The 24,986-nt window shown below is 31.2% G+C and overlaps 1 protein-coding gene across 1 annotated transcript; it reads left to right on the top strand.

The window, feature by feature from the left end:
* The first annotated feature begins 516 nt into the window (after window positions 1-516).
* On the top strand, window positions 517-2,769 carry LOC130665658 (uncharacterized). The gene is made up of 5 exons (XM_057466128.1): window positions 517-584; window positions 648-782; window positions 2,182-2,281; window positions 2,365-2,490; window positions 2,646-2,769. Exons 2-5 carry the CDS (start codon window positions 663-665, stop codon window positions 2,684-2,686), a joined length of 387 nt encoding a protein of 128 aa, XP_057322111.1. The 5' UTR covers window positions 517-584; window positions 648-662; the 3' UTR covers window positions 2,687-2,769.
* Window positions 2,770-24,986: the final 22,217 nt, after the last annotated feature.

Raw genomic sequence — 24,986 nt, 5'->3', positions numbered from 1 at the left:
ATTTCGCATCACTAGTTCCACCTTTGGAAATCGTATGACTGATTTTTTCCAAGCACTTGAAAAAAAAATGCTGCTCTGAAATTACCCACCCTCATATATAATTTTCGAACCAATGATAGTTTTGGGATCTACTCGACTAATTATGATAGATTATGACAAAATTTTTTGAAAAATCCGCCACAAGGACAAATTTGACAGCTAGATTTACATGAAATTTACCTAAAAAACATTATTTAGCAGTAGCGTGAAAAATAGTCACGGTTACATCAGATTTTAATTAAATATATTTCGAAACGAATGCGTTCTTATAAGAAACATATGATAAGTAAAACGTACACGGAAAAAATTAATTAAGTGCGTCATCCCCTTACCAACCTTCGATATGAATAATTATAATTAAAGAAATAGATATTTCCACATATGTAATTCTAAGTAGTATTTATATAAAAATCTTAAGCTGACGTTTCATAGATAACATAGTCACGTCGTCAATAGATTAGGAACCTCTCGACTATATATAAGCTCATTTTTTTCACCGAGTGTCACAACAAAATCACCTGTCGATTCACACAATCAGCTACTGGGTATGTATAAAATAATTATAAAATTAAATTTTTAATTATTAAAATAAATTTTTTTTTCTCTAGTGAATTTAAAAAAAAATGGCATCCAAAATTTTAATTTCACTTGGAATATTTCTAACTATTTATGTTAGTTGTATATCCGCTCATCCATTCAATTTTTCTGACGAAAGTCAAAGCTGTGTTCCGGTTTCAGGAATCGTAAGTATTTATTATTATTATTATTATTATTATTATTCTTGGTGTAAGCAAATATACTAGTAGGGGATGGTGGGGCAGAGCAGCCCCCCTAAGCCAATTATTACTTTTTGTGGCTTTCAACCATAAAATCACTTTACTTTTGTCCTATTCCGAACGAATTTATGGGAATATTGCCAAAATTCTGAAAAAAAAAATTTTTTTTGTAGGGGGGCCGCCCCTACAAAAAATGATAAAACATTTTTTTTTTTCGTTTTTTTTTTTTTTTAAATTGTTTTCATCATTAAGAATGTATTTCTTTCTCTTGACAACTATTTTTGGTTTTATATTACTCGAAAAAATTTTTTTAAGGTGTAATAAATCGTTCACTCTCGATTACCTTAATTAATAATTGTTATTTAATAAAAAAAAAAAAAACAATTCTATAGTTTTACTTTATTTCAAAAATTTATCAACTAAAAAAAAAAATTTATTTTTATAAATTTTTAGTGAGCAAATTTGCCTCTTACATAGAGAAACGGCCGAAAAATATGAAAAAATAATTTTTTCGGAAGTTTCGGCTGGTCCATTTTGCCCCAGGTGTTATGCGTAGGGCTAAAAATGTGGAATTATAATCATTTTTTTTTAATTTGACGATAAAAATATGAAAAAATCATTTTTTCAAAATTTTGGGCTTGTTCATTTTGCCCCAAATGTCATGCATAGGGGTAAAAATGCGCAAACATATTAGTCGAAAAAAAAAAAAATATTTTTTTGATCAAAATTTGAGGGGGGCCGCTCTGCCCTACCCTCCCCTATACGAGATATGTTAGATGCCTTAGGTTGGACGTCAATTGTATTAATGTAAAACATACGAGACCTAATACAGCTCAGAAAAGTATACTGTATATAGGGTGCAATTGGTATAATAGTCGTCCTGAGAACGTTAAACAAGAGAAAAATTTATTAAGTTTTAGAAGAACATTGAAACAATATGTAAAAGCTCATTTTTAAAACTATGTTATTCAAATGTCTCTATAGTTGTAAAAAATTAATGTATTTAACTAGCAATACGCTAAATGAACACGATTATTATTATTATTATTATTATCATTATTATTATTATTACTATTATTATTATTATTATTATTATTCTTCTTATTATTATTATTATTATTATTATTATTATTATTATTATTATTATTATTATTATTATTATTATTATTATTATTATTATTATTATTATTATTATTATTATTATTATTATTATTATTATTATTATTATTATTATTATTATTATTATCATTATTATTATTACTATTATTATTATTATTATTATTATTATTATTATTATTATTATTATTATTATTATTATTATTATTAATATTATTAATTGTTACTTATTATTTTTTTTTGTTAATAGTGCCATCGAATAGGATCAGAAGTTATTAAGCCATGTTGTAATAAATTCGATCGCTGTTTTGCTTCAGTATCTGAACCCTTGTCTCGTTGTGGTGGTGACGGTAATTATTCCCTTTTACGAATTAAAAATTTTTTTCAAGTTATATTTCATTTACTTACTCGTTTATTTTTCTGTAAATTAAAGGATTACTCGGCAGCAGTTGTAACGATTCTTTCCAATGTTCGAAAGTTCAGGGTGCAACTTGTGAAAACGGAGTATGTACTTGCGGAAAAGATGCTACTGAGTACACAAGACATAGATGTAAACCAAGTAAGTAATTAATACGTCGTTAAATATTTACGCTCTGCTTATTTTACCCTTTGGAATTTAAATTACGGAAATTCTATGGGATCTATTTCATAGAAAAAAAAAAAAAAAAATAAAAAATTATCGATAATTGAGAAAAATAAATTTTATTGTTACAGATCACATGTCCCCGAAAGTTACATGGATTAGCAAGAAATAATTTATAACTGCTTAAAAATTAATTCGCATACTTACGATATATATTTTGAGTATATATAATGATATATAAATTGTATTCCAACAAAACAATTCAATAAAAAATATACTTCAATAAATTTTGAAAATATTCTTATTTATAATTTTATATTTTTAACCTTTGACTCAAAATTGTATCTAAACTATCAAAGATCCGCAAAAACGTTTCCTTAAAAATTTGTTGCAAATTTTATCCTCTACAAAAAAGCTCTCTTACAATTTTTCCCTAAACCCAATAGTTTATCAAAAATTTCTAATTTAAAGTCTCCAATAAAATTCAAAAAATTCAGATCTCAAAATAAAAAACTTGAAATCCAAATTCCGACTAAACTATCAAAGATACAATAAAATTATATCAGTGCATTTTTCTAGGAAATTAAATTCTCTACAAAAAAGCTTTCATTCCTTTTTTACCAAAACTCGATAGTTCACCCGCAATTTAAATTTCAAGTGATAAAAATTTTCAAATTATTTAAATTTCCCAAAAACTCTTGTTAATTTTCCATAATAAATTTCTCTGCAAACATAAAGACCATAAATAATCATTTAACCATGGGCTGGATGTCAGTAGATCGTCAAAGAATAATCCCAGTACACATATATACAAGAAATATGTAAAAGTCGAAGAGTTATTGTGTAAAATATGTCCGCAATATTTAAAATATTACCGCTTACTGCTGCGTGCTCGTAAATTGCAGGCAAGGGTTGAAAAGGTTTGAAAAGTTATCGGTATAATACTGAGTAACACAATAATAAATGGCGTCCGGCTGCAAGACCTCAAAGTCCCAGTCAACTCTCGAGTCTTCAGTCCCAGTCTCGTTTGAGGCCCAGGTCTCAAGCCTCCGGTCTAGTAAAATATATGTATATATAAGTGTCCTAAAATTAACAAAATATAACTCTTCATTGGTCTATAATTACCCGTAGCTCGGGCACACGACCCACGTGCAATACGTCAACAAAAGTATTTCTAACCTATACCTAACCCTATTGTATTTATCTTCTGCCCACTTGGAAGTCAAATTTTACAACTTACAGCTTAACTATACAGTCATCTTTTGTATTTTATCTACAGTATAACAAATATGTATATATATAACCCAGCTTTGACTTATTACGGGTTAATGGTCGAAAACTAGACTACCGTAAGGTGTCCTCTGAATTTTCTTAAGCATAACTTTTCAAAAGTTAAACCCCTTTTGCTTAATAACAATGATATTTTAAAATGTATTGTCAGGAAATGGAAAACTGGGAGCTAGGCTGGGAAATGGGAACTTAGGAAAATTTAAGACTGTGTCACTATAATAAATTCAACAAGGTCACGTACATAATGTCTATGGACATGTTAAATTATTGCTTTTAAATTTGTTGTTTTTATAAAACGTATGTTGGGTAAAAGGAAAATGAATGAAAATGGCCAGATTTTGGGAAACGAATAGATCGAGGAAATGGAGTTGAGGTAAACGGGGGCTGATAGTGGGAAAATTATTGAAAATAGGAAAAAATGGTAAGAGAGGTTTTTTGTAGCTGGTGGAAAAAGGAGTAATTTTAGTGGTTGGCGGAAAATGTGGGGTAATTAGGGTAGGAGATATGAGGAATTTCGTGGGAGTGAAAAAGGAGGAAAGGTATGAAGGGGTTGGATTGGAAAATTGGATTTTCTAGGAAAACTAAGGAAAATTTGGGAAAATTGTAAGAGAGGTTTTTTGTAGCTGGTGGAAAAAGGAGTAATTTTAGTGGTTGGCGGAAAATGTGGGGTAATTAGGGTCGGAGATATGAGGAATTTTGTGGGAGTGAAAAAGGAGGAAATGTTTGAAGGGGTTGGATTGGAAAATTGGATTTTTTGGGAAAACTAAGAAAAATTTGGGAAAATTGTAAGAGGTTTTTCGTAGCTGGTGGAAAAAGGAGTAATTTGAGTGGTTGGTGGAAAATGTGGGGTAATTAGGGTAGGAGATATGAGGAATTTTGTGGGAGTGAAAAAGGAGGAAATGTTTGAAGGGGTTGGATTGGAAAATTGGATTTTTCGGGAAAACTAAGGAAAATTTGGGAAAATTGTAAGACAGGTTTTTTGTAGCTGGTGGAAAAAGGAGTAATTTGAGTGGTTGGTGGAAAATGTGGAGTAATTAGGGTAGGAGATATGAGGAATTTTGTGGGAGTGTAAAAAGAGGAAAGGTTTGAAGGGGTTGGGCTGGAAAATTGGGTTTTATTGGGAAAACTAAGAAAAATAGAGGAAAATTTAAAGAAAGAGAAATTGTAGCTAAGGAAATTCTGAATAAAATGAGCTATTAAAATGCTATGGGTAGTTTATGGTTACAGAGATACAGTAGATTTAGTAAAAAGAAAAAAAGACACAAGGGGAAAAATGGGAAATTTGTGATTTACTTTGGAAAAATGTATTTATTTTGAAAACTATCAACAGTAGGAGAAAAATTAATCAGATTAAATTTGTAGCTTATTAAATTTTGAATATAAAAAATTATCTATGAAATTTTAATTATAAATATTTACGGAGTTTAAATAAATTTTGTACGAAAACAATCAAGAACTGATCCAAGAACAAATTTCGAAATTAGGTTTTTATAAAAATGGATTTATTTCAAAAAGTATTAACGATATGACAAAAAGTAATTAGATCAATTTTGTAGCCTATAAAATTTCCTAAAAAACCAGCCTTCAAAATAATTTTTACTCCGAATTTTCATTGCGATCAAGCGGAAGTCGTAAAAATTTAATTTCTACTGAAATTTATCTCGCACTAAATTTGCCGCCAATGTGAAAAAAGATCATTTTTTTTTAATTATTAAAAAACTATTAAAGCCCTGTAATTTTATAAATTTTTATCTTTATTAAGCTGCATAAAAACTATAGTAGAGTAAATTACTAAGTACAAAGGCCGAGTCTGCTGTACCGCACAATATTTCATTTAACGCCGGGTTTGTTTAGAGATTACATCATGCGAGAGTACATATATACACATATATATATGTGTATAGATAAAATGACATTGAGTATATAGGAGCTCAACAGCAGTAGCAACAGCAGCAGCATCACCGAGCAGATTTAATACGATCAACGTCATCATCCTACTCATCCTGCACTCACTCGCATGATAGCTTTATCATATATATAGTTAACAATATCATCATACATTGAACACTTTTCAACAGCACGCGTTCGTTTGTGGGAGCTATTTTACCCGGATTTTTTTTTTTTAACTTCATCATTGACTAAAAATAATAATAAAAAGTATCACAAAATTTTAGATGAAATTTTAAAAATTCGCGGGCTTAGTAAAAATGAAATAAAGAAAAAATTTTCTACTAAATTTCGAATTGAAAAATTTTTCCTTGGGATCTATTATAAATTTAGTGAATGAATGAGTGAGTGAGTAAGAGATGAAGATGATATAGATGTAGCGGCATCTCTTGTGCCAGCAATGATGCGTTTATTACCGAGGCCGGAAATCCCCGAGGCACAGGCCTCCCGCGTGGGAGGATGCCGCTAGGATCTAAATGTGTTCCTTTGTCGGACTATTGTGTATTATGCTAAAGTACCATATTTTTTTTTTCTCATTTTTTAACATCTTTACACACTAGGACATTACTGTTACCGAAGAACTGCATAAATCATCAGTGGTGGCAGAATTTTACGATTTGTGGGTAAAATATCAGAGATACGGTAAAAATGAAAGAGTCGACTTTTGTAGAGCATTAAATTCTCCATAAAAAATGTCTCAGGCGCGAGCATGCACGAGTTCAACTTACGAAGTTATGAACGAAAATAAAAACATGCACACCGCAGATCAAAGGGTGTGCATTTTTTTAAATTCAGAATTGTATAGGAATTAAAAATTTAAGTAAAAAAAATTGACTATTGTGTATTATGCTAAAGTACCATATTTTTTTTTTTCATTTTTTAACATCTTTACACACTAGGACGTTACTGTTACCGAAGAACTGCATAAATCATCAGTGGTGGCAGAATTTTACGATTTGTGGGTAAAATATCAGAGATACGGTAAAAATGAAAGAGTCAACTTTTGTAGAGCATTAAATTCTCCATAAAAAATGTCTCAGGCGCGAGCATGCATGAGTTCAACTTACGAAGTTATGGACGAAAATAAAAACATGCACACCGCAGATCGAAGGGTGTGCATTTTTTTAAAATTCAGAATTGTGTGGGAATTAAAAATTAAAGTAAAAAAAATTGAATAGTGGATTTATGGGTATCAAAAGTAGTTTTTGTAGATAGGGTTTAAAAGAGATATAATAAAAAGTTGAGAAAGAGATCGGGTGTGTGGTAAAAATAAAAGGCTTTATAAGCGGGAAAAATAAAGTTAAATAATAAGAAAAGAAATAGTTATATAGAAGTACATAGAAAGAATATCATCCCGGGGGATAGGTACGAGATTCGATCCAGGAGTGAACGTGCCTGCGCGTATAACCACGGATTGGCCCCGTTCTTTATGGGCAATCTATGGTGATGGAGATGATAGGCAAAGAGATATACGTAAACTTGATTCTAAGAGGATCCTTATTCGATATATCCCTATCCTCTTTTTTTTAACCGTCTTATATATGTATATATGTACAGTCTCAAGTCTTACCCCTTGAAAATAAGTGTACGATAAAAAAAAAGAGCACAAGGGCAAGATTTCGAAGCGTGGCTTCCAAACGCCTCGATCCCCAATAGTTTAACTTACGACCGGATTTACTGCCGGAGATAGCAAAAATACTGTGCACCAGAATTCGCTCTGATAGACGCTCGCGACACATCTGATCCAGGGATTCTCAATACGCCTCACAACATTTTTTAACCCCTTATCTTACACAATTTTTTTTTTATACAAATTTATACACCATGAGAATTTAATTCTTACGATGATCATCAGTTTGTACGAGACACAGAAATTAAGAATATTTTCAACACTTGATAATTTTTTTTAAAATGCCTCTAAACTGTGAAAAAAAAGGTGTTAAAATGAACTTACACCAGTGTTGTGGTGTTATTAAACTGGTGTTAAAATGGTGTACATACCAGTCGACTTCGAATACTTCAAAGATAAAATGCATTTTTTTAACACCACTCAACACCACACTGTAAAAAATCACCGGGGTAAGTCCAAGCGGTGTAGGTGTAAAAATTGGCGGTGTTAAATTTTAACCCCGAAAACGATGTGAAAATAATGCCGCCGTCGGTGTAAATATTCTTTACCGGTGTTAAAAAAAATTTTACTTTGGAAATGTGTGCATATGTGTGTGCGTGTGTGTTTGAGTGTATGAGCACACTCGTGTGTGCGTGTGTGTCACAATATTTTGTGCGTTTTATAAGCTTCCTAATACTCTGAGCGGACATAGTTTAACCCGCTTTACACCGGTATTTTAACACCGCCGACTTATGCCTCCTACACCGGTGTAATTGGATTTTAACACCGGACAGGAAAATCTTTAACACCATTTCTGGATTATTTTAACACCCAAAGGGTGTTATTATAACACTGTTTGATGTTATTTTAACACCATTTGGTGTTATTTTAACACCCTTTGGTGTTATTTTAACACCCTTTGGTGTTATTTTAACACCATTTGGTGTTAAATTTAAATCCACAAACGGCGTTAAAATAACACCGTTTGGTGTTATTTTAACGCCGTTTGTGGATCTAAATTTAACACCTATAGCGTAGACTTACACCATTTTTTTAGTCTAGAAAAAATGAGGGGTGTTGGTCACCCCAATTAGTCGACCATTCGAAATTTTGACCAAAAAAAATTTTTGCCGCGTTTACTATTCAAATTATTTTTTTACCCATCAGCAAAAAGTCTGACAGGTAAAAAGAAGTAAAAAATGTTTTTTTCATTAATTTTCAAATTAAATATTCCATAACTATCAGCTATCGTCTGACAATTAATTTTTTCATTTAATTTAAATTGTAGTACACACCAGAAATTTTTCCCGTCGAAATTAGAACATTTTTAGAAAACGTTCACTAGTCGGACTGACCCTATACTTTTTCCAAAGCCTACACCTAAAAATTTTCTCAAAAAACGGTGTCTGATTTCACTCTACTATTTCCCTTAAAAAAAATATTTTTCTACCAATAGAGAGAAAACCAATCACTGATAGAAATTCGTTATTTTCTGAGCAGACCAAAACGAGTTCTATATAACAGAGTGTCTGTATCTCTAGAGCAACCGATGCACAGGTGAGGGTGTGAGGTAAAGGCTTCTTTTTTTTCCTCCATTATTTTAAAACAGGATATAGAGTATTGTATCTCCCGCCCGGTGGATTTTCTTCTCCATAAAACGGTCCCCTTTCTCTCGGGTGTTAGTTCGGATCCGCGGTATCCTTGTGTTGTGTTGTGTGGATGTCTGTGACTGGGTTTTTGTTACGGTTCTCTGTACATGCATACATTCGATCCATATATTTAAAACAAATGCTATCTGATGTGGCGCCACGTTGTGCAAGATGAGACTCTGGCTATAGACGATATTCCGACACTTTTTCATCCCCCGTCGAGATTTTTAGTTAAATCTACTCTGGTTTTTATTTAACGACCTCTGTGCGGACGTGTGTGCATGGCTTTACTTATGGACACGGGTCACAGCGGAAGTGGTGAAAAAAACCAGGATTTGACAGAACATGTTATATAAGAAATCTGATACTTAGTTTCAGTAGCCGCTGCCGTACTCCCAGTACTGGCTCCTGTTACTTCAAACAGATTATTTTTAAATTTCATTTTTTTATTTCTATTTATTTACTAAGTGGTGATTTTAAACTCGAGTGTTTACGATCACTGGTATTAATTTATACTCGGTTGTGTTGCCGGAACTGGAGACAAATTTATTACAGGAAATGTTCTGGGACTATTTTGTGACGAAAAATGTCAGGGCTCTGCAAATAGTGTTCGATTTTGGGTGTTAAATTTTTGAAAATTTTTAAGTTTTTGAATTATTTGAAAAGTTCGGAGTATTTGAATTATTTGGCGGGTTTTTAATTATTGATGAGTGGTTGCATCATTCGATGGAATTTCGAATATTCAACACAGATGATGATCATGATTTTTTATGTAGTAATTTTAAAAATTACGAATACTGAGGGAATTAATGGGTAATTGGAAAATTAAGGAATAGTTCGAATACTTACGAATCATACGAATACTTACGAATAATTCGAGTACTAGCGAATAAATCGAATTCTTACGAGTAATTCAATAATTAATTAATTCATCTAATACTTCGAACACTTGCAAATAATTCGGATATTTACGAATACTTACGAATGATTCGAATACTTACAAACGACTCAAAATGAATGAAGAGTTCGAATACTTGCTAATAATTGGAATAATTCGAACGATCCGAAAATTAAGGAATTATTCGAATAAATCGAATACTTAAGAATAATTCAAAAATTAATGAATAGTTCGAATACTTGCGAATAATTCGAATACTTACGAATGATTCGAATAAATCAAATACTTACAAACGACTCAAAAATGAATGAAGAGTTCGAATATTTGCGAATAATTCGAACGATCCGAAAATTAAGGAATTATTCGAATAAATCGAATACTTAAGAATAATTCAAAAATTAATGAATAGTTCGAATACTTGCGAATAATTCGAATACTTACGAATGATTCGAATAAATCAAATACTTACAAACGACTCAAAAATGAATGAAGAGTTCGAATATTTGCGAATAATTCGAACGATCCGAAAATTAAGGAATTATTCGAATAAATCAAATACTTAAGAATAATTCAAAAATTTATTAATAGTTCGAATACTTGCGAATAATTCGAATACTTACGAATGATTCGAATAAATCGAATACTAAAAAACGACTCAAAAATGAATGAACAGTTCGAATACTTGCGAATAATTCGAACACTTGCGAATAATTCGAACACTTGCGAATAATTCGATACTTACGAATGATTCGAATAAATCGAATACTCAAAAACGACTCAAAAATGAATGAACAGTTCGAATACTTGCGAATAATTCGAATACTTACGAATAATGCAAGTACTTACAAAAAATTCGAATACTAGCGAATAAATCGAATACTTACAAACAATTCAAAAATTAATGAACAGTTCCAATAATTAAAACATTAGCAAATAGTTGGAATAATTCGACAATTGAAATAATTCGACTCCAATTTAAAATCGAATATAACTATTCGATTCGACAAAAATAATTAAAAAGTTTCAATTGTTTGCACATCCTTCAAAAACATCTCAACTTTCAAGATCAATATTAGAATAGTTATAGAGGAGACTTGGGTAAAATGGGCCCCTGGGGGCAAAATGGGCTGACAATTACATTACACATAAGCCCTCATTTTTTAAGGGGCCCATTTTGCCCCTCTCTCCTAAATAAAAAAAAAACAAATAATTTAATTAATGACATAAAAAAAATTCATTCCAACCTCCCGTAATCAAAATATTTAAAGAAAAAGAAAAAAAAGAAAAAAATGTGTTTTTAACATAAAAAACCATAAAAGCCATAAATGCCGTATCTAATGTGGCCTGAGTACAATAATGTAAAGACTCGTAACTATAACCTAGGTCGCGTGACTTGTGACAGAATCCCAGATCAGTTCGGAGTTACTGAGTAACAGAGTAACAGAACAACTCAACATCCCAGCGTGCTTCAAGTTCCGCATTGTTGGGCGTCTGTGGACGTAAAAATTGCGAGTCTTTTCATAAAGAAAAAATATACAGCATTTTTCGGCTGCACAGGAGGGCCCAAGTTAAAAAAAAAAATATATGGTCGGCGCTCCGCGGGAGGTCTCAGTGACATCGTGTCATATGATGACTCGGGCAGGTGACTCCAGACAAATTTTTTTTCATGATCAGCAAAATCCGCCGAGTATCAAAATTTTGTCTTCAGTTGATGATTTAAATTTTGGATGAATCTTCGGCAATAAGTCGGGATTGTAAGAAGAATTTCTTGTAGAATATGTAGGGAGTAGAAGTAGGGGTAGAAGTCTACCCCCTGTGATTCTGTAGGTCGAAAATCCCAGGGGGTTGGCAATCGTAATAAGCCAACACGTTCGTCACGTCGTGTCCTTCCTTCCTGTGTCTGCTGTATCTATAGGACGTCTCCCACTTTTTTTACGAATGACGACAAATTTTTTTAAACTTTATCTTGATATTCTGTGTTGGTTTACAACCTAAATGTGTCTTGCTTCGGACCGCTCTAATGTCCACACTCGGTTTCAGCTGAATTGCTGTTTAGTTGCTGGACCAAGTCACCTCCTGCGGCGAAGATAACGCACGCTTTTGTTACATCTATTCTTCTAGACACGTTTTTAAGTATTAGTTCAACTATTCTATGGTTTGCGGTACTAGTCTTAGTTAATTTTTACCATTTAAGTGAATCGTTGATTGATTTTTTCAGATTAGGTCTTTTTGGAAAATCGGCGGTTTTGGGTTTTTTTAAGATATCTGGGAAACTGGGGAGAATTTGAGAAAATGTGGGAGATTTAAGGTGTAGTTGGGTTTATTCTGAAGACAATCGATGCTTGGTGAGCTGTGTGGGGTAAATAGATCCTGAGATATTGATGATTTAGTAAAGAGATGATATTGTTTCGGGAATTTCGGGAAGGGAAATTTGGAAAATGGATTTAGTTCGGAAACTATTGAAAATATGGGAAAAGTCAATCAGATCAAAGTTGTAGCTGATTAAATTCTGATTAAAATGAGCTATAATTGAGCTCAATTTGATCTATTAGTTCTGAGTATTGCTGATTTAGTCAAAATTTCGAAATGAATGATTTCGAAGGTGGTTTGGAAAAATGACTTTATCAGGAAAACTATCAAAAATATAAGAAAAATCAATGAGATCATTTTTGTAGCTGATAAAATTTGGATTAAAATGAATTATAATTGAGCTCAATTTGATCTATTAGTTTTAAGTATTGCTGATTAAGTCAAAATTTCGAAATGACTAATTTCGAAAAGGAGTTTGGAAAAATGACTTTATCAGGAAAACTATCAAAAATATAAAAAAAATCAATGAGATCATTTTTGTAGCTGATAAAATTTGGATTAAAATGAACTATAATTGAGCTCAATTTGATCTATTAGTTCTGAGTATTGCTGATTTAGTCAAAATTTCGAAATGACTGATTTCGAAGGTAGTTTTGAAAAATGAATTTATCAGGAAAATTATCAAAAATATGAGAAAAATCAATGAAATCATTTTTGTAGCTGATAAAATTTGGATTAAAATGAACTATAACTAAACTCAATTTGATCTATTAGTTCTGAGTATTGCTGATTTAGTCAAAATATCGAAAAGACTAATTTTGAAAAGGAGTTTTGAAAAATGAATTTATCAGGAAAATTATCAAAAATATGAGAAAAACTAATCAGATCATTTTTGTAGCTGATGAAATTCTAAATAATACGAGTCATTAACAAACCGGCTATAAGCACCCGTTCATAGAACCTCAAATGAAATAAAAACCAGAGACAACTTTACAAGAAAATTCTAAAAAAAGTCAGTTGTTATTTTTTGTCCGTCTTTTTTTAACCTTCTTCATATCACCCCATGACATATTTCTCAGCTCAATTTGTTTGTCAGCCTCTTAATTAAACACTTATTTAAAGCCTAAAAAAATAAACACTAAATAAATTTGTCGCGTTTTAAAAATTTTAAATTTATTTATCTAAAACAAAGTGATCCGACTTAAATTAATATCCGGTTAATTTAGACCCTCACCCTCACAAAATTCAAATTTTCATCTCAAGACATTCGCTCATTCATTCATATATTTTTACAACCAAGCAGCCTTCAATGGAAAAAAAATAACAATATTTATAATAATAAATTTAAAGAGGATTTTTATTTCGAATTTATCGATAAATTTTTCTCACGATTTATCACGTGAATTGTCAGGTAACGAATAATATGTTATATATATATGACGTAATGTATATAAAGAGCCAATAAAATATCACAGTGGGAGTCCACTTTGAATCTGTCAAACGATTTTAAAAATTGTGCACACATCGATTGACCAATCACTTCCTCTTTGAATTCTTCGGACGACTTTTCCTTCATCTCCACCTTCTTATTTATTTATTTCAATAAACTTTTTTACCCTGAATGGTGGAGCCTCGGCCTCTACTATTCTGCTGGCTCTCGGACGCCTTCTGTATGCACCCACATATGTATTATAAAGCGTACAAGCATCCCGACAGAGAACTGATCGAGTAATTTGTTCGGTTTCCGTGCGAACTCGGACTTACAATATCACACACGTCTTTCATGATGCGTAACGACAGGAAGACTCGTACGCCCACCAGGGGTCTATTGACAAATTTATAAAACGCGTCGGCAGGTTACGGAAAATATCATTTTTTTTTTTTTGAAAATTTTTTTTTATTTTTTAAGATGAATTTTTGGATTTTGGAAATTTTTTAGATATATTTCAGTAGTGGAAGTGGAAAATTCATGGAAAATTAGGGATAAGAAAATTTTTTGGAAACTGCACTGAAAAATTTTGTTTTTCTCTGAAAATTGTCGTTTAATTTTTTTGAAAATTGTTTAAAAATATTTCAATGATGAAAATGGAAAATTAAGAAAAGAAAATTTACTTGGTTAAAATTTGAATTTTTTGGAAACTGCTCTGAAAAATTTTGTTTTCCATTGAAAATTGTCACGTTTAATTTTTTTGAAAAATATTTCAATGACGAAAATGGAAAATTCATGGAAAATTATGGAAAAGTAAATTTTCTTGGATAAAATTAGAATTCTTTCGGAAACTGCACTGAAAAATTTTGTTTTCCATTGAAAATTGTCACGTTTGATTTTTAAAAAAAATATTTCAATGATGAAAATGGAAAATTCATGGAAAATTAAGGAAAAGAAAATTTTCTTGTATAAAATTTGAATTTTTTGGAAACAGTTCTAAAAAATTTGGTTTTCCTGTGAAAATTGTCAAGTTTAATTTTTTTGAAAAATATTTCAATGATGAAAATGGAAAATTCATGGAAAATTAGGGGTAAGAAAAATTTCTTGGATAAAATTTGAATTTTTTGGAAACTGCACTGGAAAATTTCATTTTCTACCGAAAATTATAAATTTGAATTTATTTTTTATGGAAATTTCGATTTGAAGTGAAGCAGAAGCACCGAATGTATGAAAAAACTCGAAAATTAAGTGAATGTTTTGAATTTCATAATGAAGGATAAAATTTGGTATTTTTCGACGCTGGTATTTCGAGTGCAGTGAAATGTGCCATCAAAAATTTGAAGCCAGTCTACGACTTACTAATTTTTTAGGGAACAGGGAAAGGGAAACATAGAATGTGAAGATTTCGAGACAAAATAAATCGATTTCCGATCCAAAAACGTGAAAATTGTAATGAAAAATTCTAAATTATTTCAAAAAATTTACAGAACTATCAATTTAAAAAATCACCCCCAAAATTTCAAAAACTAACCTGCCAAAAATTGATCCCATTTTGGAAAATTTTTATTTCCAAAAAATTTAATTGACATTTCGAGCTTCTTATAATTTATGACCACATAGAAGTGAATGACACGATTTTATATAAATGAAACATAAAAAAATAACACAGGTACGAGTGTACTTTTATTGAAATATAAAGACAGACATCCATATATTTTTATATACATATATATCAGCTCATCCCTCGCGACAAGAGTTATTAATCTTATTCGCGAGACGGTCGAATGCCCTCATAGCTCATATATAACCGACTATAAATACTATATTCAAAAACGCCTTCGATACTCAGAAATAAAAAAAAATCCCTTATTTACTGTTGAGCTTTCCAGGACATTGCGCATCGCTTGATACCTGAATCGAAAATGGTGAAGAAATTTCTGAATAAAATACAAAAGTGAGGGTTAGATATTATATATATATGTATATATATATGAAAAAAAAAGTATAATGTCTTGATTGTTAAAGAAAGCCGATGCGGGGAGGCGGGTAAACCCCGTGTTTGCCGTTTCAAATAAATGAAAATGTCTCTTACCTCTGATTTATGTCAACTAAAGTCATTCGATGAAAACTTTTTCAGTTCAAAATTCTAAGGATATAGATATAGATACATATACTTTATATTTATTTAAAACGCGTGGGTTTTCATTCATAATCCGAACCGCTCAATGACTTTAAATGAAAGCTGTTATGAAAATAGTGAATAAAATGGTAAGCCGCGGATTTTCTTTGCTCTATTTCACTTCTGACTTTTTATTTCCGTGACATGTTTGTCAACGGATTAGTCACGGATTTTATTTTATATACAAACGATCATCGATTATTGGCTATTTTGTAAGAAAATTACGACTATTTTTTTTCAATGAGTTACCATTTTTTTTTTTCGGGTAATTTATGAATTTTTAGTTCGATTTTGGGAGGAAATCGACTAAGATTAAAAAAAAAAATTTATCCACAGATTTGAATGTCTTCTTTTACTGTTTATTTATAATTCAGACCAAAAAAAATTTTTTTTGACTTTTTCTTAGAAGTGAATTTGGAAAAAAATTCAATTTATATTTGGCGCGTTATTTTGGGAGATAAAAAATTTTTTTGCACTAATTTTGATGGTCGCATCTAAAAGCTTAGACTTTTAGCTCAAATTTCCTTTTTTTTTAATTTTTCTACGACAATTCCTCTCCATTTTCCGAAGTGATTAAGTCCAAAAATCGACTACTCAAAAATTTTGATAATTTAATAAAAAAGAAATTTTGTCAATTTTCTAAAATTGTTTTGGCTCTGAAACCAGAAGTTTGCCTTCTACTGTGAGCTCAAAATTTTCTTTCAACCTGAAGGTCAACAACGGAGCCAAAATTGCGGTCGTTTTTTTTGTCTTTTTTCGCTTCGAAAACGTCCGAAAAATTTTCAAATTCAAAAACGACTAGAATTGTCACCAAATACAAGTTTGGAGGTTTCGAAAAAACTTTCGATGGCTCGAATCCGATGATTCGAACCCAAGTTACCGGAAGTTGAATTTCCAAAACCCGATTTTTGGGTTTTCGGCTGAAAAAATTTGAAAATTAATTTTTTGTGGCCATCTTACCCCATCTGGGCGTCAGTTACTGTGACTTAGAGTTGAGGTGGGTAAAATTAAAGCGTATTGGACATTAATAATAATTGTAACGAATTCAAGTAACAGAAACACCCTGACCGGAATATTTTTGATGAGCATTTAAATTGTTTTGAAAATGGTGTCAACGGGAGACTGTATTTAGTGTAAGAGTAAGTAAATGTGAGTTGACGTTTCTCAAGTAATAAGAGATAGGTTTTTGTTAAATTGTAAATACTAAGCAGTAAATCAAGATAATTTAGCTATAGAATACTATTTTTCTGGAGGTCATTGGTCGTGTGAGCCGCGCACGCTTTTCACGACATTGGTTTTTCTGGTGGTCCGGAATAGAAAAATTTTTTTCAAGGACGTACCCGATTTCGCCGTAAGAAATTTTAACGTTTCCCTTCTTCATTATATTCTTACTTACTATCGTTGAGAAAATGAGGAACGAGGCCTATGCTGCTGCAGCCGAATAACTTCCTCTGGCAGATACAGAGTGGAGGCACGCGTCCAAAATGACAGACTTTCACTTAATGATTAACAGCACGCGCCTTACAGACCCTCATGTATTTTTTAAAAATTATATTTTTTTAACCGTAAAGAGTATTTTGAACTCTTGTATTTTTTTTTTTTCACCCGGTAAAGGAAAAAATTTATTTATTTTTGTTCCTGTCGTCGCTTAAAATGTTTTTATTGAAAAAGTCGAAAATAAAATTTGAAATTTTTTAAAAATAGGGGGTTGAAATATTCTCACGATCACACCTGTGTGACAAGTAATTGAGATGTTTTCCTGTAAACCTCACAGTGAATTGAATGAAATGAAATAAAAATGGAGATAAAGAATGAGGAGTTGGTTTTTTGGGACAATGGCTATTGAAATAAAATCCAGCTTCTGGGCATCGGGAAGATGGTTTATTTTTTAGGAGAGAAGGGGAGGCAGGGTGGAGAAAGTCCCACGATACGCGTGGCAAGTTACTTTTTTTTTTACGGTGGAAAAAAATAGACGGGATTTACTGCGAAATTTTTTTAATTTTTTGAGTAAATTTTTGGGGGTGAAAAAAAATTTTTTAACTTTTTTTTGGATGAGTCCCGCGTATTTTTGAATTTTATTTTAATACCTATTGGACTTACCCCGGATTTTTACGGTGTATTAAAAAATTGAGTAGAATTAGGCTCAAGTGAAAGTCGGTCTCTGGGTCTAGGCCTAGGTCGGGATTGTAAAATATATGCACACATTTATGTTTGACAAATTTGTTTTATTACTTTCTCTAAAACTTTTGAATTTGTCGTAGTGACCCAATAACGGAGAAATTTAAACTTCTGTTTATTGTTATGGGTTGAGTATTTAAATTTAGTGGGCTTGGGTCGTTGGAAATTGTGTAATATGTTTTGTATTGGGTCCGGGCTGAGTAAGTCGGGGGCGGGTGCTCTAGTTTTGGCAGAATTAGGGTAAACTGGACAATAGGCAGCCTTCAGGAAATTTTATTTTACAACTTTCTAGTTTTATTGGACAAATAAATCTTTTTTTTTAAAGGATACATGTTATTTTATAAATTTTCGTGTACTTACATTATTTCAAATTTTTAAAAATTCAAAATCACTCTAGTAACAATTTATCGTTTATTCTCAAATTTTTATCTCTAACTCTTCAAATTTTGACTTTGAGAAAAAAAGTTTTAAACAAAGTTTGTAGAAAATTTAATGGACTACAAAAAAGGTCTAGTAACTTTAAGCCGTAAATCCAAAATTTAAAAAGTTATACGTATTTCAAATTTTTGTAGTTAAATTTCTTTTCACACCCATTTACCACCGCAAAATTACACCACCTCCCGGTGTTATTTTATGTTAACACCACGTGGTGTTAAATTGAATCAATTTTTAACACCGCTCTTTTGACAATGTATTCGTGGAATTTTTTACGCTGATTTAACACCGGTATTTTAACACCGCTAAATTACACCATCTCCGGGTGTTATTTTATTTGAAGATCACGTGGTGTTATATTGTAAATCTTTAACACCGCTTTTTTAACAGTGCAATCGTGGAATTTTTTACACCAATCTAACACTGCTAAATTACACCCCCAACATCAGTGTTATTTCTTTTAAAATCACGTGGTGTTAAATTTAATCAATTTTTAACACCGCTCTTTTGACAATGTATTCGTGGAATTTTTTTACGCTGATTTAACACCGCTAAATTACACCACCTCCCGGTGTTATTTTATTTTAACACCACGTGGTGTTATATTGTAAATTTTTAACACCGCTTTTTTAACAGTGAAATCGTGGAGTTTTTTTACACCAATATAACACTGCTAAATTACACCCCAACATCAGTGTTATTTCATTTTTTAATCACCTGGTGTTAAATTGAGTCAATTTTTAACACCACTCTTTTGACAATGTATTCGTAGAATTATTTTTTCCGCTGATTTAACACTGGTATTTTAGCAATGCTACCTTACACCACCTACACCGGTGTTATTTTATTTTTTACACCACGTGGTGTTAAATTGAATCAATTTTTAACATCGCTCTATTTACAGCGAATTCGTGGAATTTTTTAACACCAATTTAACACCGATAAAGTAAACCGTTTACACCGGTGTTATTTTATTTTTAACACCGCTCTTTTTACAGTGTATTCCCGGTTTGTCTTTACATCAATTTAACATCGCCTACACCGGTGTTATGTCATTTTAACACCACGTGGTGTTAAATTGAGTACATTTTTAACACCGCTCTTTTTACAGTATAAATTTTTTTTTTCTCTTCAAATAATAAAAGAGAAATTTTAAAAATAATTTGAAAATTAGCTACTTGTTTAGAATTGAAACTTTCAAGTACTGAGCTCATAGCCTGTAACTTTTATTACATGCGGCAATTGACAATATATTGCCCCATTGCTATTGGGGTTGGGTATATTGAGTATATAGCTATGGGTTTTGAGTTAAAACCCAAGAAAAGGTATGAGGTATGAGGTATACAGTATAAAGTAATTGAATAAGATATGACGTTGAAAGGTAGTATGGCCGAGAACGTTAAATTTTCTAAAACTTAACATTTACAACTCGACTACTCTACTCATTTCGGTCGGCCTTTACTGACCTGATTTATGACTAGCGTACGACTAAAATTGTGTATCTTTAGATTTTTCTCCTCTACTGTCTTCTGTCTACTATCTAGTATGTACTGGGTAGTAGTTTATAATAGTAGAGTGGACCTACACTAGTAAATTCTAAAATTTGCTAGTGTGTTTAGTCGGGCAGCTTAGAAAGGAAGTGGACGGTTGGGTATCGGGTGGATGTTGGTGGGTACAGACGGGAGCTCAAACTATTTATTTTCATTTTTATATATTTTATGGCGCGTGGCTTGACTTTTAAGTAGAGGGGATTAAGTTTTTATATTTTACTTTACTAAATATTAGATATATTTATATATTTTTTATCGAATTTTTTTGGAGCATAATTAATTTATTATGATTGTGTTTGGAATTAATTTCTGGCCAAACTTTGGATCTATGAAAAAAGTTGTTTTAAACTTTTTTATAGGAAATTTAATTTCCTACAAAATTGGTTTTATATATTTTTATCATATTTTTGATAGTTTGGCTAGAAATTTAAATTTAAAGAATAAAAATTTTAAAGGCAGGATTTTTTTATCTTCATTCGGAGCTGGGCGCTGGAAATCAAAATTTCGGTGAATGTATCAAAGATATGATAAAAATGTAAGAGACCAAATTTGTAGAGAATTAAATTTTCTATAAAATTTGTTCTATATCTTTTTTTCATATTTTTGATAGTTTGGCCAGAAATTTAAATTTAAAGAAACACAAATTTTGAACGCGGGAATTTTTCATCTTCCATGAGAACTGAATTGGAGAAATCAAAATTGCAGGGAAAGTATCAAAGATATGATAAAAATATATGACTTCAAATTAGTAGGAAATTAAATTTTCTATAAAATTGATCTCATATATTTTTTTCATATTTTTGATAATTTGGCCAGAAATTTAAATTTAAAGAAACACAAATTTTGAACGCGGGAATTTTTCATCTTCCATGAGAACTGAATTGGAGAAATCAAAATTGCAGGGAAAGTATCAAAGATATGATAAAAATATATGACTTCAAATTAGTAGGAAATTAAATTTTCTATAAAATTGATCTCATATATTTTTTTCATATTTTTGATAATTTGGCCAGAAATTTAAATTTAAAGAAATACAAATTTTGAACGCGGGAATTTTTCATCTTCAATGTGAGCTGAGTACGGGAAATCGAAATTGCAGGGAAAGTATCAAAAATATGAAAAAAATGTACGAGTACAAACTTGTAGAGAATTAAATTTCCTACAAAAAAATATTCTGCAGATTTTTATTTAAATTGAATACTTTAAGAGTTATTGAAGTTTGAAGCTCTTGAATGACATTTAGAAAATAATAATTTTTTTTTTTATCAAAAAAATGAAGTATCAAAGCAAAATAAATTTAGAAACTTCTTCAGCTTTAAATTTTACCTCTATCCCAGTTTTCTAAACTCTTTTACGCAATATTTTCTACTAAACAAACAAAGGTTACCCGAAAATAATCAAAGAATTCACCTTGAGCTCCAATTTTAGCAAAAAAATTTCTTAATCCTTTGTGTCCTACCTCAAAGTAAATAAAATAAAAGCAGGTCTTTACTCCAAAAATTTCATTTTTTCTTCTCGACCAGTCTAATAATTTGAATAGTTTCAGTTTTACGTAGAGAATTTCTGTTGAGGTCGTAGACAAACTTGATCTACTCTCAAAACCTCCGGACTTACATATAAAATTTATGTACAGTGGATTTTAAAATACCTTTTAAGTACAAATATACTTGTAGGGTAGGAAAAATAAATGGTGAAAAAATTTTTTTCTTTCCCAACAGCTTTCTAATCCCTTGAAATTCAATGGCATTGCCAATGGATATACCCTTGGCCAAAGGTAGAGGTACAACTTGTAGTTTTATAACTTTATACTTTTAGCCTACTGACCTAAAACCAAAAGTCGCACCAACAATTTACCTTTTACAGGCCAATTTTACCAAATAGTTACCGTAAATCCGTTTAAGTTTTTAAATTTTTCTACTGAAAAAATTCTTACACTTATATATATATATATATATATATATATATATATATATATATACATATATATGTGACTGAGAAGGGGGGGGGAGTTTTGGAATTAAGTCATGGACAGAACTTAATTTAAAAAGTCAAAGTCTATAAAAATTTGATACGGTTTAATTTGGTGACAATTAAACTTTTTTCTAAAAGACCTTGACCGAATTTCGAGAATTTTTGTTGAGTCACAACAACTTGGCAAATTGGGTGTTCTGGTTCTTTTAAAATTGTACAATATCACTAGAATAACTAAACATTTGCTGACACGGTTTTTTAAAATTCTTTATAGTTAAAGGACAGGCTGCATTCCGTAGATGAAGACAATTACTAACTTTTTTTTAATTTTTAGTGATAGTATTGATCTAATAGAATGTGAAAAAAATTGGGTAAGAAAATCGAGAGATATTTTAGGATAGAAAAGCTTAGAAGGTATAAATTTTAGGGATTTATTAAAATTTTGAGTTTCCAAAATTTAAAATGTCAAATATCTGGGTAAGTATCGAGAATATCGAAAATAGGAATCAGAGCAGTTTTGTAGCTGGGAAAATTCTGAAGAAAATGAGTCCAATGTGATCTGATTACGTCAGTTGGTTTAAAAGTTATGAATGTTTGAATTTTAATATATAAGCAGTGATTATTAATAAAAATTTGATCATTATGAATCTATTTACTTAAATATCTCTGTAACCGTTAGGAATATCGGAAAAATCAATCAGATCATTTTTGTAGCTTAGAAAATTCTGAAAAAGATAAGTCACAAGTCGTTTCTTAATCACGAACCATTTCCGAGCTATTAATTTTTAAATATAAGGATTCAAAAATCGTTAAATGTTTTTTTCTACAATTTCATGTCTTAAATGTCATTTATCATAAGTATGAGACACTTTCAAGTCTCAATTATTTTTTTTCATCAATCAAAAGGTGTCTAGATGACGTTTTGAAAAAAAGTATCCAAATAAACCTGAAATTTCTTTAACCTAAAAGTAAAAAGCCCAAAGATTAAATTTAAAAATTTTAAAAAATTAATTTGTGACCATTTTATCTCTTGAATATTTACAACGACCCTCGGGTCCTTTTCATCGAAAACATTTAGGTAAAAAAAAAATGTATTAAGCGCGATAGAAATCGGGATTAAAATTATCAGTAATCAAAACAGTATCAAATTTCGAATTGCGAAAAAAACATATTTTTATCTTGATATATATGGTAAGTATGTGTATATATATGTATATAGGGCTTATAAATATAATGTTTGGGACTGAAGAATAAATAATAGGGCAAGAGTATAATAGCCAAGTCGAAAAAAGAGAAAAGATAAAGGGGAAAAGTGATTGAGGGGGCAATTGCTGGATGACCGTGGATTTTTTATATATTTTTTTTTTTTTCATGTTTAAGAATAGGCCACAGAGGCTCGTATACGGGGCACCACATATGGGCAAGAGTATTAGATAATGGTGTTAGGCGTCCCTTAACCTTCAGAAAGAGCACCCTTAAAGCTTCCTATCCTATGTATCCTAAGTGTGCGTGCGTGTGTGCTTCTACATATGTATAGTACATAGTATATAGTTTTACAGCCACCCTCTCCTCTCGCATCATCAGTAGTTGAGTTCCCCTTTACGGGTGTACCGCCCTCGGGATCAACACAAAGAGCGTATGCCCTCCCGATGAGTGGAGCAGACGTCCAAGTTGTGATGACGTGCGGATATGTTACGCGTGCGATGGGCAACGTGCATTATTTGTGCGTAAAAGATCTCCTGTGAGCTTGAGCTCAGCTAGGATGAGTACGTTAAAATTCTTGTCTACTAGAGACTTGACAAATGACTCGCCATCATGAAAATTGAATTTTTGGAAAATAATCAGAATTTTTTTTTGTTCCGGGCGCCAGTACTCGAAGGCGATTGGTCGTAAAATTATGGTTCAAGGTTTATTTTTTTCAGAATTTTGTAAGCTTCAAAAATGATCTGATTGACTTTCTTGATATTTTGAGCCGTTACGGAGATAATTGAGTATATAGATTCATAATGATCAAATTTTTATTAATAATGATTTTGTATATATTAATATTCAATTATTCATATCTCTTAAACTATCAGTCATAATGAGATAGGAGTTAAGTCATTTTCTTCAGAATTTTATCAGCTACAAAATTGGTCTGATTGATATTTTCGATATTCACAACCATTACAAAGATATTTGACTTCAAACAATTTGGAAATTCAAAATTTTCATTTCGACCAAAAACTATAAATTTTTTTTTAATTTAAAAATTCTTAGCTCTCAAACTATCGATAGTAGACTCATGGCCTGTGACTCATTTTCTTCAGAATTTCATTAGCTACAAAATTTGTCTCTTTGAATTTTTTGATATTCGTAACCGTTGTCTAGATATTTGATATTTTTGTACCAAAGAATAAAAGTTTTGATTGATTTGTCGATTTCGGGAAAAGTAATGATTCTTTTGTACTTATGTATAAAATATTCCTTTATTATGGCTCAATTTACACAGAATCGAATAATCTACAGCAAGTAGTGATTAGTTTGACAAAAAAAATTTCCACCCGCCCATTATAGCCTTTTTTAAAAATATATAAATATAGAAAAAGGGAAATCCCCTTCAGTATTCTCATCATCGAGTAGCCTGTGCAGTATTAACGTCTCCAAAATGAAGCAGCGGTTGTTCTATGGAGGGTGTTTCGTTATATAGACGGCATGGGTGCAGAAAATATAAATCTAGTGTATATAGGGTATGTTGTGCAGTATGTAGAAGCGAGTGAAAGGATCGAAGTGCGATAAGTGAGAGTGAGAATGAGCGAATAGCAGATAGAGAGAGAGGAAAGACAGAAAGAGAGAGAGAGAGAGAGAGAGAGAGAGAGAAAGAGCAAAAAAGGGAGAACGAGTAGTAGCTGGAGCTGAGTAGAAGTCGGTTGATTTTGAGGGGTTGCAATGGGGATTGTCGTGGCGTACCCCTGCGGGCTTCCACGCTCTCCTCATCGGTGGCTCTCTAACATCCACACAACCATAAAACCCCGCGTGTATACTTCC

Source organism: Microplitis mediator, chromosome 3, assembly GCF_029852145.1.
Source record: "Microplitis mediator isolate UGA2020A chromosome 3, iyMicMedi2.1, whole genome shotgun sequence".
NCBI lineage: Eukaryota > Metazoa > Arthropoda > Insecta > Hymenoptera > Braconidae > Microplitis > Microplitis mediator.
This window is presented reverse-complemented; position numbering and strand designations above follow the sequence as displayed.

Bases quoted from the DNA above. Each gene is read 5' to 3' on its own strand.
- LOC130665658 (XM_057466128.1), top strand. From the start codon at position 663: ATGGCATCCAAAATTTTAATTTCACTTGGAATATTTCTAACTATTTAT. The intron at 783-2,181 runs GTAAGTATTTAT...TTTTGTTAATAG, and splicing joins GTGTTCCGGTTTCAGGAATC to TGCCATCGAATAGGATCAGA. The intron at 2,282-2,364 runs GTAATTATTCCC...TGTAAATTAAAG, and splicing joins GTCTCGTTGTGGTGGTGACG to GATTACTCGGCAGCAGTTGT.